The 16,655-nt window shown below is 37.2% G+C and overlaps 1 protein-coding gene across 6 annotated transcripts in view; it reads left to right on the top strand.

The window, feature by feature from the left end:
• The window catches only part of SLC12A6 (solute carrier family 12 member 6), a 97,121-nt gene that overhangs the window by 50,608 nt on the left and 29,858 nt on the right, over positions 1-16,655 (top strand). For 4 of the 6 annotated variants that reach the window (XR_010323130.1, XM_003418629.4, XM_064292222.1 and 1 more), the window contains one exon: positions 6,862-6,906. The exons of 1 other annotated variant lie outside the window; for it this stretch is intronic. Coding sequence is in view for 4 of the 5 variants with exons in the window: in XM_003418629.4 (XP_003418677.1) it covers positions 6,862-6,906 (45 nt within the window). In the remaining variant the exon portion in view is untranslated. Of the gene's footprint in view, positions 1-4,863; positions 4,948-6,861; positions 6,907-16,655 lie in introns of all 6 variants that reach the window. One more of the 6 variants, XM_064292221.1, reaches the window with a different exon arrangement.

Below are 16,655 nucleotides of genomic sequence, written 5' to 3'. Positions count from 1 at the left end.
CTTAGGATGGTTATTCATGGCACTGCAATTATTATTTCCTTTGATCATTCCATGGTTCATCTCTATTTTCTTAATAGACCATTTACTGAATACCTACCATCTCTAATTCTCACATTAATTTTCTGTAGTTTAGTGTTGTATAATTAGTAAATTAAGGCTTAGAGATATCAAATCATTTTTCCATGGTTACATGATCAGCATATGGTAGAGCTAGAATCTCACCTGAACTTTATCTGCTTCCCAATCCTGTGTTCTCTTTAGGGCTTCAAACAGGTTAGTTATGGTTTGAACTCCTGCTGGGAATTTGCATTTCTAAAAAGTTCCCAGACTATACTAATGCTGCTGGTCAGGAATGAATTCTGAGAACCACTAGTAGAGCCACGCAGTGCCGTGGAGTCGATTCCGACTCATAGCGACCCTATAGGACAGAGTAGAACTGCCCCATAGAGTTTTAATTTATTATACATAAGAATCACCTGGGGATCTTGTTTAAGTGTAGATTCCAGCGCTGTGTATCTGGGATGGAAATGTAAGTTCTCAGCGGGGGTTCGAACCAGAGTGAACTGGTTGGAAGCCCTGGTTATTTTTTCATTGTGGCTCATGTTTGCTCTTCAGGACAGTTGCAGAGCTATCACAGTGAGCTCTGTCTTCCCCATCCTCATGGAGATTCCCTTTGGTTCTCCTGTAACAGTGCTTACATCATGGGATTACTGTAAATGAGATAATACATGTAAAGTGTTAAGGTGCCTGTCACAGAATAACTACCCCAATGAGTGTTAACTTCTGATAACTGTTAGGGCTTGTCGGACTCAGTATCTAAACTGCTATACATACTATCCCCCCCACTGATCCTCTACTCTCTTACTCTGCCTCATTTTTGTTCTATAACTTATTGCTCTTGACATATATGTTTATTGTGGGTCTCCTTCCCACTAAAATGTAAGCTCCTTGAGGGCAGGGATTTTGTTACTATAGTTTATAGTAATTAGAAAAGTACCTCACATGTAGTAGGTGCTCCAAAAATACTTACTGAAAAATGGATGAGACTCTTTCTGAGCTTTCTGTAGAAGACTCTGCTCTTGCTTTCCCCCCAATTCATTCTCCACCAGCAGCCTACACCTTTTTAAAGGTTAATCAGCACTTCATGTTAAACACCTTCCAAATGCTTCATATCATATTTAGAGTAAAACTCCCACACCTTACCATTATCTGCAAGACTACAAGATGTTGCTGCTACCTAATTTGCTGGCCTGACTTCTCATCCCTCTCTCAAACACTCCAAACTTATTCCCACCTTAGGGCCTTTGCACAGGCTACTGCCATGCCTGGATTAGTCTTCTCTAGTATTTTCACGTGACTGGATCCTTTTCATGCAGATCGTCTATGTTACCTTCTCAGAAAAGCCTTCACTGTCCACTCAATTGAAAGTAGCGTCTCCAATTAGCCTTTATTTTCTTCGTAACACTTAACATAAGCTGAAATCATCCTGATCATTAATTTTCTCTTATTATTTAGCTCTGCGTATAAGAATGTTATCTGCATAAGAACAGGAACTCTGCCTTTCTTATTTACTGCTCTATCCCTAGCACATAGAACACTGCCTGGAGCTTAGTAGTTACTCAGATATTTAAGTGAATAGATAGTTAAATGAATGAATGAAGTTTTATAATAACCACTTGAGGTACAGTTGGTGAAATGACAGAACCCCAGGCAGTAACCATGAGATTGATTCATTAGGGCTAGCATGTGACCCAGAAATTTATAGTTTAAATACTCCAGGTGATTCTTTTGACTAGGTGGATTTGGAAAACAGGAGTTTAATGGGAATAGTGCTAAGTGGATGAATGAGCCACTGAGAGAATAAGAATCATGATCCAGGAGTTCTAGTGTATACCATAGAACACTAATCATGCAAAGTGTTTGATGAAAAGTGAGTTACCTGTTCTGTTACACTTAGGATATGTGGAATATTATGTTCTTCTTTTGGAAATTAGTGAGGCAATCCATTAGCATATTGAAGAATCTGAGAAATTATACATTATAGAAATATATTTAATGTTTACCAACTTCACGCCCAACCCGTTTCTCACCAAATCTTTTAATATGCACTTTGGGAAATGCTATGTTTACTTACCAGATTAACACTTATATTATTACTTGGAAAGGAATGAGGTGATGGCTGATCAAGTCTGATTTGGTTGGAATGGGTAAATGATCTTGAAATGTCCTGAAACATAAAGAGGGAATGACATGAGTACTGCTAGAAAAGGCAAGCCCAGGGGAATTTCCCAGGCAGTCAGAGCAGAAATGTAAGGGAACTTAGAACAAGGTGAACAAAGGACTAGGATTTTGTAAAAACCCAAAACCAAACCCACTGCCGTTGAATCGATTCCAACTCCTAGCGACTTCATAGGGTTTCCAAGGCAGTAAATCTCTACTGAAGCAGACTGCCACATCTCTCTCCCTCGGAGCCACTGGTGGTTTCGAACTGCTGACCTTTCGGTTAGCAGTCGATCACTGTAACCACTGCGCCACCAGGGATCCTTGGATTTTGTCAAGATGGTACTAAAATTAAAAATTTATGGTTCTCAGGTTTTGGGGCGGGGGGGTTGTTTGCTTTTTTAATTTTTTTTGTTTTTGGCACAGCCTTATTCATAAATCACTATCCTGGGGAAGCAAGGAACCAATCTAAATACCACCATTTCTAGCCTGTCCTCGTGAGACTTTGACTCATACATGAAGATAACAGTTGGTTTTGCAGTGCTACTGCCATAGCTTGTTCTGTCCATGATTAGCTGTATACACTAATCACTTAACAGGTAAATAGTTTGGACTAAACTGTAAATCCCAGCAGAGATTACCTTTTTTTGGCTGAGAAGTAGACTAAATATCTTTTTTAAATTATATTTTTATTATATTAAAATTCAAATAAGGATCTTTTGACTCTCCTTTATGGGGTAGCGTAGAAACATGGAGAACTAATGATGTGTAAGTTTCTGTTAATAGTGGTGGAATGATTTGGAAAAGGATAGCGAGAATGGGTGTACCCCTTCAGTAATGTAATCAGTATCACCTGAGTTGTACATGTAGCAGTTATTGAGATGGCGTATGTTTTGTTGTGTATAGTTTCATCACAGTAAAAAAAAACTACAGATTTACTAATTTTTTGTATCCATTAGTTTACATTTCCATCATTCTTTTCAATTACGTTGCTTAAAAAATTGCCTTGCTGTTTTTCACCCATTTTTATTTAAATACCATTAATCACTCACAGATTTTTCCAGATCGTTGCAATATGTTCATTGCAATAAATTCAAAATCTCTACAAATAGTCTTTTCAGATTTTACATTATTTCAATCTTGTTTCCCCACTTAGGTTTCCCAACAAGGTGAGAACCTACCCACATGCAGAGGCAGAATGTAATATATGCGAATGTTAGAGTAACTGTCTTTGGTTCTGTGTTTGGTCTTCTTTGCCTAATTCTGAGTCAAAATGGTTTCTTAGGATAGTACTGCTGCTTTGGTTTTTTAAGTCAGAATCTAGAAAATTAGAAATTTGTTAGGTTAAGTCTATAGCTGTTTGGTGACTTTTGAAGTATATTTAGATAATATAGCCAGTGGCATAATAGGCTAATTGTCCTGATGTATATAATTATAACATACTTGGTCATGCCTACTTCGTAACCTAAAAAATTAGGCAGCAGTTTCTGCTATTGGTTGTGTTATTTAATGAAATTACTGATTCTGTCTTTAATCAAAATTTAGATTGCTGTACCCTGAGTTGTAGCTGCAAGATAGAGGCTGGCCTTTATTTGTTTCAAATTCTCTACCAAGAATGGTGGATTAAGTGATTACCAAAGAAATTCAGGAAAGGACTATGTCTATAGGCAAACAAGCTCTTCAGAAAAAGAAACTACTATTTTTAGAGACAGTTTTGCAAATGAGTACCACCCACATCATTTTTCTCTCCCTCCACTCTCCAGAGCACATGGCAGGAGGCTAAATAAAATCTTTTGTTTTTTACCATTTCCAAAGAAAAACCCAAACCCAGTGCCGTCGAGTTGATTCTGACTCATAGCGACCCTATAAAAAAAAAAAATTTTTTTTCCCCAGGATAAATTAAACATATTGAGCAAGTGCTTATATGTAAAATTCCTATGTATTTACTATTTTAAGGAAATATTCTCAATTCATTTTTCTGACTGCACTACCTGTTGTGAAAAGGCATATATACTGTTTTTATTTTTTATTTGAACCATTTCACTGGTATTATGTCTCAGGCTTTTGAGTATAACCTGGTTATATTATAGCTTCAGGAGTAGTTTGACTTATAAAGGCCATCAAAGAGTAAAAATAGTGATATTATTGGCAAATGGTTCCTATGACAGAAAGTAATTTGGTTAAAATAAATGTCATTTTGAATAATATTTAGGACAACTCCCAGTCTTAGGCAAACTTGGGTGTTGTCTCAACAATGACATAGGCAGGAAAAATGTTAAGAGTTCAGACATAGGACAATAGAAAGGTGCCCAGACATATCTCCGAGCACAATTATTATGTTGAGTACACAGTTAGGCTTACATACCTGGAAACGCCCTTCATCTTAAACCCAGTTACCACTTGTGATTTTTACAGACATGTCTAGTTTTATTTCAGTTTATGAGCCTGTTTGCTCCCAGTTTGCCCTTGTTTCAGCTTCTATAGTGTTAGGGAAGCATTTGCAGGTTCTTGGAAGTTAGTCTTCAAATTACCAAATAAGTATCACCCTGCATTTCTTTAATTATAACAAATGAAAAACAAAAATCTAATTTGAACTTGTAGGGAACTGCACAAAAGACTTATTTCTACTTATCTCAAATATAGGAGGGTGTCCAAAGGAAGAGTCCTGGCTTGACCAGGGAATGTGCAGTAATACCTCATGTTATGGACAGCTCAGAAGGCAAGAAGGTATATATACAGTACGGAAGAAGTTAATTATTTTTAAGAACTCATTCATATTTTCCCCCTTAAGACCATACCTATTCTGCCTCAGCTATCTGAGGTGTTTCTCAGTTCATATAGCACATTCCCTCACAATTCCAGATAACTTGTTTTTAGACTACTGTATTTTGTTTTAGAACAAGAAAATTAGAATTACAGAGTATCCAGAAAACATGAGGATATGTTCTGAAGTCATCAAGGCTGTTATCTCTAATCTTTCTCTTTTGTCAGTAGTGTGGTGTGTCTTTGGCCACTCACGAACCCAGGCTTTAATTTTCTCAGCTACGAATATTAAGGTATTGATTAGAGATTCTCAACTTTTTTCCATCCCAGCACACCTGAGGAATACAAAGGCATTGCCATTAGTAACAGTAGCAGGGAATTGAAATCTTGAGAATGGGAGGGTGGTGGTATAGTTTTAGGAAGAGGTACAAATAATGCTGCAAACCTCTCCCCACCTTTTCCTTCAGAATCGCTAGAGCAGATTTATTTGATGACCGAGGTTCTTACAGTTCTAAAATTCTATGATTCTTTCTCTAATCTTCCTTTCATGCCACTAAATTCTCTATAATATAGGGCCCAATTTGTCCCCTGCATATAAGATATATATACCCGTTTCTCACTTATTGAGATGGTTAGGGTCCAAAGACCAGGTCGTTATGTAAAAATTGTCATTATTTGAAAATGGAGGCTGACCACATCAGATCACAAAATAGAGGATGACTGTATCATTACATAACTGCCAAACCACTGAGAATCATGACCCAGTGAAGCTGACACATAACCTTAACCATCACAGCCAGCATTGCTCTCACCTTGCACCTCGCGGTTTGCTACTGCCAGAGGTATGTCATTAATGTGCACATTAGTCGGATAGTAGATCCTTTACCATTGTTGTAAATTCAAAAGGTCAGATAATGGAAATGAAGCAGTTCTACCCTGTCCTATAGGGTCGCTATGAGTTGGAATCAACTTGATGGCAACGGATTTGGTTTTTTGGTTTTTAGTAGCTGATCACATTTAATAAAAAAAAAAAAAAACCCGTTGCCATCGAGTAGATTCTGACTCAAAGCAACTCTATATTTCAAAGTCGTATTTAACCTAAAAGATACACAAGATACGTGCAACAAATATAATGTATGATGAAAATATCTGACTTTTATTGTCAGTACTTAATGTGGCTTGTTGACTACATCATAATTGGAGATAATACTAAACTTCAGTTAGAGGTTACCAAAAATAAAGATGTAGATTTTTCCCTGTTCTGGAATTATGTTTACTCCCCCAACATATTGTAGGAAGCCAAATATCTCAAGGCATTTAATCTTTGAGAAAAGTGGAGTTCAGGGCCTTTTCCATATTTATCCGTTAGTGCTTTTCAAGCCTGTAAAATAAAAAAAAGGAAGTGGGTATTTGTTAAGTGGTGATTGTCAATATCTCTTGCATTAAGAACTTGGCGTATTGCCAGGAATTTATTTTATTATGGATTACTAAAGAACTAGATATCTACAAAAGCCAATTTAGTCATTTTATCATAAAGCAAAATCAGAACATATCTGATAGTTGTAATGGGTGCTTATGTCCTGTCATTGAGCTGTTGTGGCTGTATGTTCCTTTGTCACTAAGAGAAAATATAACTCTTATCCTAGGCTCTGAATCATCCTTTTACTTTATGGAAATAATATTGCTCAGTCGAATTTGTGTGATTATTTTTTATAACAGTTCCTTCTATTTTTTATTAACTTTTTATTGGTGTTTCTTAAGGAATTTATTTTAATTTTTTGCTGATTTCCTTGGTTGACTTTTTTTTCTGATTTTTTAAAAAATTATTTGTTTTGGTCATTCATTTTTTTCTTTTCTTTTCAATTGTTTGTTTTTCAGACCCGAGTCAGAACTCCATCACAGGGGAACACAGCCAGCTGTTAGGTATAGTATTACTGTGGGGATTGACTCTCTCTAATGTCGCCTTTTCCTGGTTATACTAACAGACATTCCCTTCTCTAATTGTATTTTCTATCTCCTCCTTTTTTTATTTTCTTCTCAACTTTTTTCCTCCTGTTTCTGTTCCCAACTTGTTCAGAATTTTTGGAAACTACTTCTGCAATTGATTGCTAAGATTCAATTTAGTTACATTTATAATCAATTTTGCGTGGTCTCTAGTGTGGCACAGTGGTTAAGAGCTATGGCTGCTCCAATGGTCGGCAGTTCAAATCCACCAGCCACTCCTTGGAAACCCTGTGAGGCAGTTCTGCTTTGATAGGATCACTCTGAGTGGAAATCATCTCCATGGCAATGGGCTTTTTTGGGTATAGTTTAAAAAGGAGCCCTGGTGACGCAGTGGTTAAGCTCTCAGCTGCTAACCTAAAGGTCGGCGGTTCAAACCCGCCAGCCAGTCCTCGAGAGAAAGATGTGGCAGTCTGCTTCTGTAAAGATTACAGCCCTGGAAACCCTATGGGGCAGTTCGGCTCTGTTCCATGGGGTTGCTGTGAGTCGAAATAGGCTCAACAGCAGCAGGTTTTTTGGTATAGTTTAAAAAGATCTGTGAGAATTAGAATTTATTTTTTCCAAGATAATTTTGGAAAGAAGATATAATATTCTGGAATATCTTGGACTTTGCAACTTTGCCTTTTTTATTGTTCTTAGTCTTTTGACCACCTTCATTTTAATTACTGAAAGTACTTCGTAAACAGTACAGCCTTAAGGGAGCTGTAGAAATTGGTGCTCTAGTTCCTTATCAGTGAAACAAGTTATGCACATGAATTAATTTCCCCCTAGGTGTTGCCTTTGTAAATTGCAGTAAGTAAGCTTTTTTTTTTTTTTTTAGCTTAGAATTTGATAAGAATTTCACAAGATCCCAGAACTGATGAAATAGCAAAATATAAAAATAAAACATACTCTGGTGAGAATTTTAAATAATACAAAAGGTATATATAAGGAAATGGATATAACAACAACCCATTGCCAACAAGTCTAAAACTCCTACTCATAAGGTGGAGTAGAACTGCCCCATAGGGTTTCAAGGCTATAATCTTTAGAAAAGCAGACTGCCACGTCTTTGTCCTGTGGAGCAGCTGGTGAGCTTAAGCCGACATTCTTCAGGTTAGCAGCCGAGTGCTTAACCATTGCACCACCAGGGCTTTTTCATAATGGATATAGGAAAGTATTTGTCTAATGAAATGGACAGTCCGCAATTGGTTCAGTTCCAGTATACTAAACTGGATTTTGTTCCCAGTTAAGCACCGAAAGTAAAAGGTAGCAGATGAATTGTTGGCCAAAAAGTATACTATATGATTGTTAAGGAAGAGTTCTCTTAGTATTAGCCAGAAATTCTAGTACTCTTTGCAAGGACACTGCCAGACATTAATCTGTTTTGACAACCTACAATTGCGTTTGACTTTTAACAGAACTGGTAATTTATCCATAGTCTTCTGCCCAGATCCTCAGGTAAATCCATTCATTGCTGTCCTAGGCTTGTTAGGTCAGATTATATACTCCTCTTTGCTCATCATGCCCTGAAGAACTAACAGTTTTGTCTCCTATTCTAAGATTGTTGTTTTACTACAGTCTCAAAATCCTTAAAAGGCTGCTTTATTAAATATACTTTGAGTTTGTAGCAAAGTGAAAGATGATTTTTGTTACATTTTTAAACTATTTTATAGTTCCTCTGAAAAGGCTTTGGTAGCTTAAATTAAAATCTTTCCAGCTACCTGTGAAAACCTTTAGGATAATTTTTCCTGGTAGATGAAACACAGGAGCCCTGGTAGCACAGTAGTTAAACTGGTTCAGTTGCTTTGCCTGCTGAAATGGATTTATAATAGCATCTTTTCAGATCTTCTAAATGTTTTTCCTGTCAACAGGGTGCAGTTACGTTAATGTATCTACTATTCTCGCTGACTCATCAGATCTCTTGTAAACCTCACGGTCAGGCTGAGGAAATGTATAAAAGATGAGAGGCTGAGACTACTGTTGTGATAATGAATCAACCTGCACATTTATGATTTATGAGCTTTATGTATATAAGTTATAAAAATTTTAGAAAGTAAACTAGCAAGCCATGGGCCCCTGGAATTTTTACAGTCAAGTTTTACCAAACATTCAGGGAAAAATAACTCCAGTCTACTACAGCCTCAAGAAATGGAAGAAGAAGTAAACACTGCCCAGCTCAGTTTGAGGCTTCCATACGCTTGATACCAAAACCTAGCGATGATAGTATGAGAGCACAAAAGTATAGGCAAATTGTATTTATGAAGACAGCTATAAAAATCCTAATCAAAATATTTACAATCTGAATCAAGCAATATATCAAAAATTACTCCTGTGATAAGTTGGGCTTTTGCTAGAAATATGTGGTTGGTTTAACATTAAAAATCAATTTAGGTAATTCACTAAATTAACAGATTAATGGAGAAACATATGATCATCTTAGTAGATACAGAAAAAGCATTTAATTTGAAACATATCCAATATTTACCTTACATTCATGTGTTCATAATGATACTTAAAAAGAACTAATTGGTCACCATTGGAGAATCCTAAAACCAAAAAACCAAACCTGTTGCCATGGAACCAATTTATTATTCTAAGAATTGGTCAGTAAAAGGAAAGAATGAAGCATTTGTCTTGCCTTTTAACTGTATCACTGGGTAACCAAATAGACTAGAAGGCTTTCTCTTTATAGAAGTATTTCAGCTAATACATAAACGAAGAAAGTAGGATGAGAACATCACCATTTTGTAACCCCCATGAATTAATGGATCTAGGCATTAATCATCAACAGTGACTAACATCTCAAAAAAGAAAGACAACCAGGTGACAAGTGCCTCCTGAAAGACCACAATAACAGTATGAAGTAGTTTGCCGCCCCCCCCCCCAAAAAAAACCTAAATGTGATTAAGCCTCTAGATCCAACTACTAATTTATAAGAAATACAGAAATCAGAGGAGCATGTTAAATGACACCACATTGATCGGTACCTATGCTGGCATCAAAATCCAGACCATAGACTACAGGACAAATGACATGATTTCATCAACAGATAAATTGCAAGGAAAAAAAAAAAAGAGAAAACTACAGACTTCAGAGAGACAGCAACCAGTTACAACATGTACCTCTTATTTGGCTCCTGATTCAAACAAACTGTAAAATCAGAAACACGAACAGCCTTTCAGGTTCACATAGTCACACAACACAGTTCAAGCCCAAACCTATGCCAAGGGGAAGTAAGTACATTTACTGCTCTCCCTCCACGTAGCTCAGACCAGCAAAGGCCATTGACAAGATCAGGAGACTAGCAGAGTAATTTCTTAGGTTCGCACTACAGAGTAAGTGGTAAATTAACAAAGCAACATTGTAGAAATAATAGAACCACGACAGGAAAGCTTTTATAAAGTACAAGACATCTGGTGTACCTTTTTTTCTGATTATAAAATGTGCATACTGTAAAAACAGAAATCTGAAATCTTTAATAGAACTAATATCACTTCCTGTTTTCATTTGAATTGTGCAATGAGACAGCAGTAAGTTTCCCAGTAATATCAGTAGTATTTGGATAGTAAAATGAGAAAAAAGAAACATAATGGTGATCTGTTGGGCTGTTTAATTCAAAGCATGCCTGAGGGACAGTCTCAGTAGGTATCCTACAAAGGAATCCTCTTAGGATTCTGGCTAAGCCTAATAAAGCCCTAGGATGTGAATTTGGATCCTAGTTCCTGCAGAGTAAAGGTTATTTGCTAGTCATGAGCTCTGGAAGTTCCTATTCATCACCAATTTCCTAAGGTCACAGTAGTGACTCAATTTCTGAAGGCTATATTCCAAAGCAGTGCGGTTTCCCACCAAGATCTTCAGACTGAGAATTAATCCATGCCTTTCAACATAAATGCTTCATTTCTTGCCTGGAAAACCTTGACCTAAGAGTGTATCAATGTGAATTGAAGAGAACTTGGCAAAATTTCATCAAACCAAGCATTCAGGTAGTTGCATTTGACCTTGGTTACTAGAGACTCATACAATGAATTTTTGAAGCTTTGGGTTCATACTAACCCACCCACTGCCTTCGAGTCGATGTGTTTTTTTTGGCTTTGGGTTCATAGGTCATAGGAGTCTCAACTTTAGGAAAGAGAATTGGCCCTTGTGGGCCCTGCAAATATAGCATTTACAAATAGTAAAATGCATAGTAATTAATCATATACTAGGATATATTTGGAGCCATGGTGGCACGGTGGTTTAGCGTTCAGCTGCTAACCAAAAGGCCACGGTTCGAATCCACCAGCCATTCCTTGGAAACCCTATGGGGCAGCTCTACTCTGTCCTATAGGGTCGCTATGAGTTGGAATGGACGACAACGGGCTTGGTTTTTGATTTGGGTTTTCGGATATACTTCAAGGAATTCATTTTAAGTCTTACATATATTTGAGAACCTTTTAGAGAGTTTAGCATAGAGTGGGGGCTTTAGGGCCTTGTTTCTTTGGGTGTATTAAAGGTGGTACAGGGAACATAGGACAGTGTAGGTTGAACTATAATTCAGAAGTTTAATGTTAAAGATTTAACATTAAGGCTCAGACCTCAGAAGTGAGAGGACAATTTCCCTCTTACAAATAATTTTTGGTTTTCATTAGAAAAGTAACTTTGATTTTCAGTAGTTTGGAAAACAAAGATAAGCACAATGAAGAAAAATGTTTTTTTGTTGTTAGCTGCCATCAAATCAGCCCTCGACTCATGGCATCACTGTGCACAATAGAATTGGACTGTTACAGTCCATAGGGTTTTCATTGCCTGATTTTTGGAAGGAGATCTCCAGGCCTTTCTTCCTAGTCTGTCTTAGTTTGGAAGCTTCGCCGAAACCTGTTCAACATCATAGCAGCACGCAAGCCTTCACTGACAGGCAAATGGTGGCTGTGCTTGAGGTGCATTGGCTGGAAATTGAACCCAGGTCTCCCCCCGTGGAACCACCACTGCCCCCCACTACCGTCACAAAGAAAACAAATTACCTATAACCCTGCTACCAAGATCATAGCTATATGATACCTGTTCTTTGAAATTTGTTGAATCTTCAAGATCTAATACAGAAGTTTTTATAAATTTTCCATTTATGTTTAATTTTAATCTGTATTCTCTAATCTTGAGTGCAGAACTCTGTCCATTAGATCAAGCTTATTAACTGTGCTATTTAGATCTCCTTACCCTTGTTTATTTTATTTTTTCTGCTTCATCTATCAGTAATTGAGAGAAGTATGTTAAAAATCTCCTCTGTGCTGCTAGGCCTATATGTTTTTCCCCATAGTTCTATCCATTTTGCCTCAAATATTTTGAGTCTTGGATGGGTGGATACATGTATGGAAGGATGGTGTAGGTAGCCTCTATGATTGGTTCCCAGTGATCCCTTTTTCCTGCTATTCACGCCCTTGCGTAATGCCTTCCCCTTGAGTGTGCATTGGACTTTATGACTCCTGTAATGAATACAATATGGCACAAGTGATGGGATGTTAGTTTCAAGATGAGATTAGAAAAAGACTGTGACATCTGTCTTGCCTTTCCCTCTGTCTCTTGATGACTCACTTTGAGGAAAGCCAGCTACCATATTTTAAATTGCCCTATGGAGAGGTTCACACGGCAAGGAACTGAGAGAACCCCTTGGCTAGTAGCCTGCAGGGATCTGAATCCTACGAACAACCGTATGAGTGAGCCTGGAAGTGGATCCCACAGTCCTCACTGACACCTTGATTGGAGCCTTATGAGACACCATGAAGCAGAGGACCTAGCTAAGCCATGCCCATATTCCCAGTTTGCAGAAACTGTGAGATAATAAATGCATGTTGTCTAAACCACTAAGTTTAGGGTAATTTGTTATGCCTTCTTGATGAATTAAGCCTTTTTTATGTGTTTTTTTAAATAATATTGTGTTTTTGGTAAAAGTATACACAGCAAAACAGGTTCTCATTCAACAGTTTGTACACATACTGTTCAGTGACATTGGTTACATTCTGCATATTGCGTCCACATTCTCCTTATTTCCATTCCAGTTATTTCATTTCCCTTAATTTAGTCTCACTGCACTCCCAATCTTTTCATCCATGCTTTAGAGTAACTGTCAACTATTTGGTCTCATATGGATAATTTTTTAAAGAGCACAGTAGCCACGGGTACCATTCTTTAGTTTTTGAGCTACCGTGCTGTTTAGTTAAAAGATAACTTCAGGAAATAGTTTGTTTAAGGTTTTAGTTTTAGTCTCGGGGATTCCTCCAGTCTCAGTGAGTTCAGCAAGTCTGGAGTCCTTGAGAATTTGAAGTTCTTTTCCACATAGTTGTTCCCTTTCTATCAGGGTCCGTCTGTTGTGATCCTGATCAGAACGCTCACTAGTGGTAGCCGAGCACCATCTAGTTCTTCTGGAAACTTTTGTTCTGTGGTTACCTTCTCATTAAAAAGTTCTTCTCTTAAAAGCAAATTTATATAATACTAATTATATCAGCTTTCTTTTAATTAATATTTACCTAATAATACGTCTCTTTACTTTCAGCTTTCACGTATCCTTATAATGTGTGTCTCTTGTAAACGGTGTATTTCTGAATTTTGGGGGGTTTAATCCAATCTGTCAGCGTTTATGTTTTTACCTGTGAATTTAGCCTACTTGTATTTATTGTAATTATTGGTATTATTGATATATTTGAACCCATTTCTACCATCCTGAGTTGTGATCATGCTAATTTATCTGGAGTAGGTCAGTGGGAAACAGAGGCACTATTCAATAAATGGATTTGGAAGAGCTATCACTTTGCTAACTACATATTCTGTCTCCTTACTACCTTTCTAACCCCTCTTCTTTCCTCACTCTGTTTCAGCCATGTTAGCCTTTCTGTGTTGTGAATCCACTAAGTCAGTTCCTGCTTCAGGATCTTTTAAAATTGCTATTCCCTGTGCCTGAAATGGAAACCGTGGTAGCATAGTGGTTAAGAGCTATGGTTGCTAACCAACAAGTCAGCACGCCTTGGAAATCCAATGGGGCAGTTCTGCTGTGCCCTATAGGATCGCTATTAGTCGCAAGCGACTCAACTGCAGCGGATTTTTTTTTTTTTTTTTTGGTGCATGAAATGCAGGCCTTTCCTGACCATCCTGTGCTAGGGGTGTTCTGGAGCCAACTCACAGGAACTAATTGTGTGCATCTCTTCCCAATATCATGGTCAGTGATTTCATACTAGTAGTTTGAAATTGGCCACAATGTGAGTATTCACACCACAGAATCGGCAAAGACTACAAATAAGGACTTTTTTTTTTAATTTCAGAGAGTCGATTTACTAATTTACTAGCACACTGTCTGAAATTGTCCTTCCCCTCGCCAGTCACAGTCTGTCTCCATTCCTGTTTCATTGCCTTCGTTGAACTTGCTGCTGCTTGAACTGACATGTTGTTTTTTGTTTATGTAGTTTTTGTCTCCTGTGACTTTATTGCAAGCACAATGAAAGCAGGGTCTTTAACTGCCTTATCCACTGCTATAGTCCCAGGAACCGGCACATGATAGGAACTTAATAATTATTTGTTGAATTAATTGAATGAATGAATTACTCAGAAGTGCTAACAATTTTGAGCTGTCATTTTCTTTACAATTTTCTGGAACCATTACAGAATGGGAGGAAAATTGTTTTTACTTTTTTAACTTTTTACTATGGAAAATTTAAAAGGTATACTAAAGTAGCTACAATAGCATTGTGAAGCCATCACCCAGCTTCAACTATTTTGCTGATTTCTTTTCAAGCCCTCCACCTTTTCTTTCCTGGAGAGTATCTTAAAGAAAATTTCAGGTACCTCATGATTTTACTTACATTTAAAAAAAATAACTGGTCCATATTCAGATCTCCCTGATGGTTTCAAAAATATCCTTTTTACATTTGTTTGACTCAATATCCCAAAAAGGCTCACACCGTGCAATTGATTGATTCATCTCTTAAAGATCTTTTAATCTGTAGGAGTTCAGAAAGATCTTTTAATCTGTAGGAGTTCAGCTCTGCAGAATGCCACATCTTTCTCCCGTGGAGCAGCTGGCTGATGGATTTGAACTGCCGACCTTTCAGTTAGCAGCCAAGCACTTTAACCACTGCGCCACCAGGGTTCCTCTCAACTCTAAAAGAGTTTATGCCATTTTTTTAGTTATTTATCACATAGAATTTTCCACAATCTGAATTTGATGATTACATCCTTGTGATAATGTTTTACGTGTTCCTGCTCTGTGTTTTTTGTGAACTCAGAGTTCAATTTAGAGGCTCGATTAGATTCAGTGTCAGTTCTTTTGGAAAGTATACATCATAGGTGGCACAGTGTACTTTTCGTTGTATCACGTAAGGAGATTATGTTATGCCACTTCTAGTAATAATAAGGTTGTCAGTGGGTTCTAAATCAGCCTGATCCATCCTTTATAAGTTTTGCTTCAGCCTTTAACCTAATAGTTTTAGCAAGGATTGACGATCATAACATAGAACCATTATTTCATCGTTGTTGTTATGTGCCGACAAGTCGGTTCCAACTCCTAGCAACCCTATAGGACAGACTAGAACTGCCCCATAGGGTTGCCTAGGCTGTGATCTTTACAGGAGCAGATTACCAGGTCTTTTCTCCTGTGGAGCAGCTGGTGGGTTCGAACCACTGCGGTTTCGGTTAGCAGCCTAGAGCTTAACTATTGTACCATCAGGGCTCCTTGTCATTAAAAAAAAAGGAATTGCAAAATGGTGATTTTATTTCCTAATGCTATTATTCCATCTGCATTTTAGTTAGAATGCTTCTATAGTGAAGAACTTTGTCGATTATTTGGCTACTCTGAAATACAGTTTATATAGGAAAGGCATGATAATTGCTTGGTTCTTTTCCATTTATTGTATTTCAGAGTTATATGTTGCTGTCTTAGCAACCTGCAAAATTAAGTCACTAATTTTTAAAATATCATTATGGATATTTCATGAATTTGCCTTTCAATCCATTGCATTATTTTTTTTAATGCTGGTATTATCCCATCTTTAGCCAGTGAGAACCTCTTCGCTTAGCTCTTATGTTTTTTGACATGACCCAGTAATTTTGATAGTTTGTTTACTTCCTGGCACGACAAGACTTCCTAAGCTCATCTTACACATATAAGGTAGAGTTTTAAATTAACTTCATTGTTGTTTTTTTAATATTGGCATCTATTTTCTCAGTATTGAAAATCTCGGTTCTTAATGGCATTTACATATTTTTTTCTCACTGCGTTATTCTCTGATTCCAGATAATTGTAATTATATAACTTCACATGATAAAGAACCAAAGTTAAGGAAGTGCCCGAACAAGACAAAAACTGTTGTTTTAGGGAACCCAGTCCTTTTTTTTTTTCTTTCTTTCTTTCTTTCTTCATAGCTAGTTCACCAAATTGTGAATTGGGGTACCACTTTTCAAATAAATTTTTTAAAATGTAATAAGGTTTATACAAAAATGGAGCTCAGTTTAATGACTTGATATTATTTGTGAAGGGTGGGCAGCTCTGGAGGGAGAGGGTTTTTTACTGCCAGTATCAACGACGACAGTATGTAAGGTAGCACAGCGTATTTGTTCACTGAGTAGGTACTCAATAAATACTCTGTGTTTTGTTTTTGTTTTGTTTTTTCCATCCTAGATTTGAGTCGATGGCACTGGGTTTTTTTAGATTTGAGTGACTTTAAAAA

Source organism: Loxodonta africana, chromosome 10 (assembly GCF_030014295.1).
Source record: "Loxodonta africana isolate mLoxAfr1 chromosome 10, mLoxAfr1.hap2, whole genome shotgun sequence".
In the NCBI taxonomy this organism is placed as follows: domain Eukaryota; kingdom Metazoa; phylum Chordata; class Mammalia; order Proboscidea; family Elephantidae; genus Loxodonta; species Loxodonta africana.
This window is presented reverse-complemented; position numbering and strand designations above follow the sequence as displayed.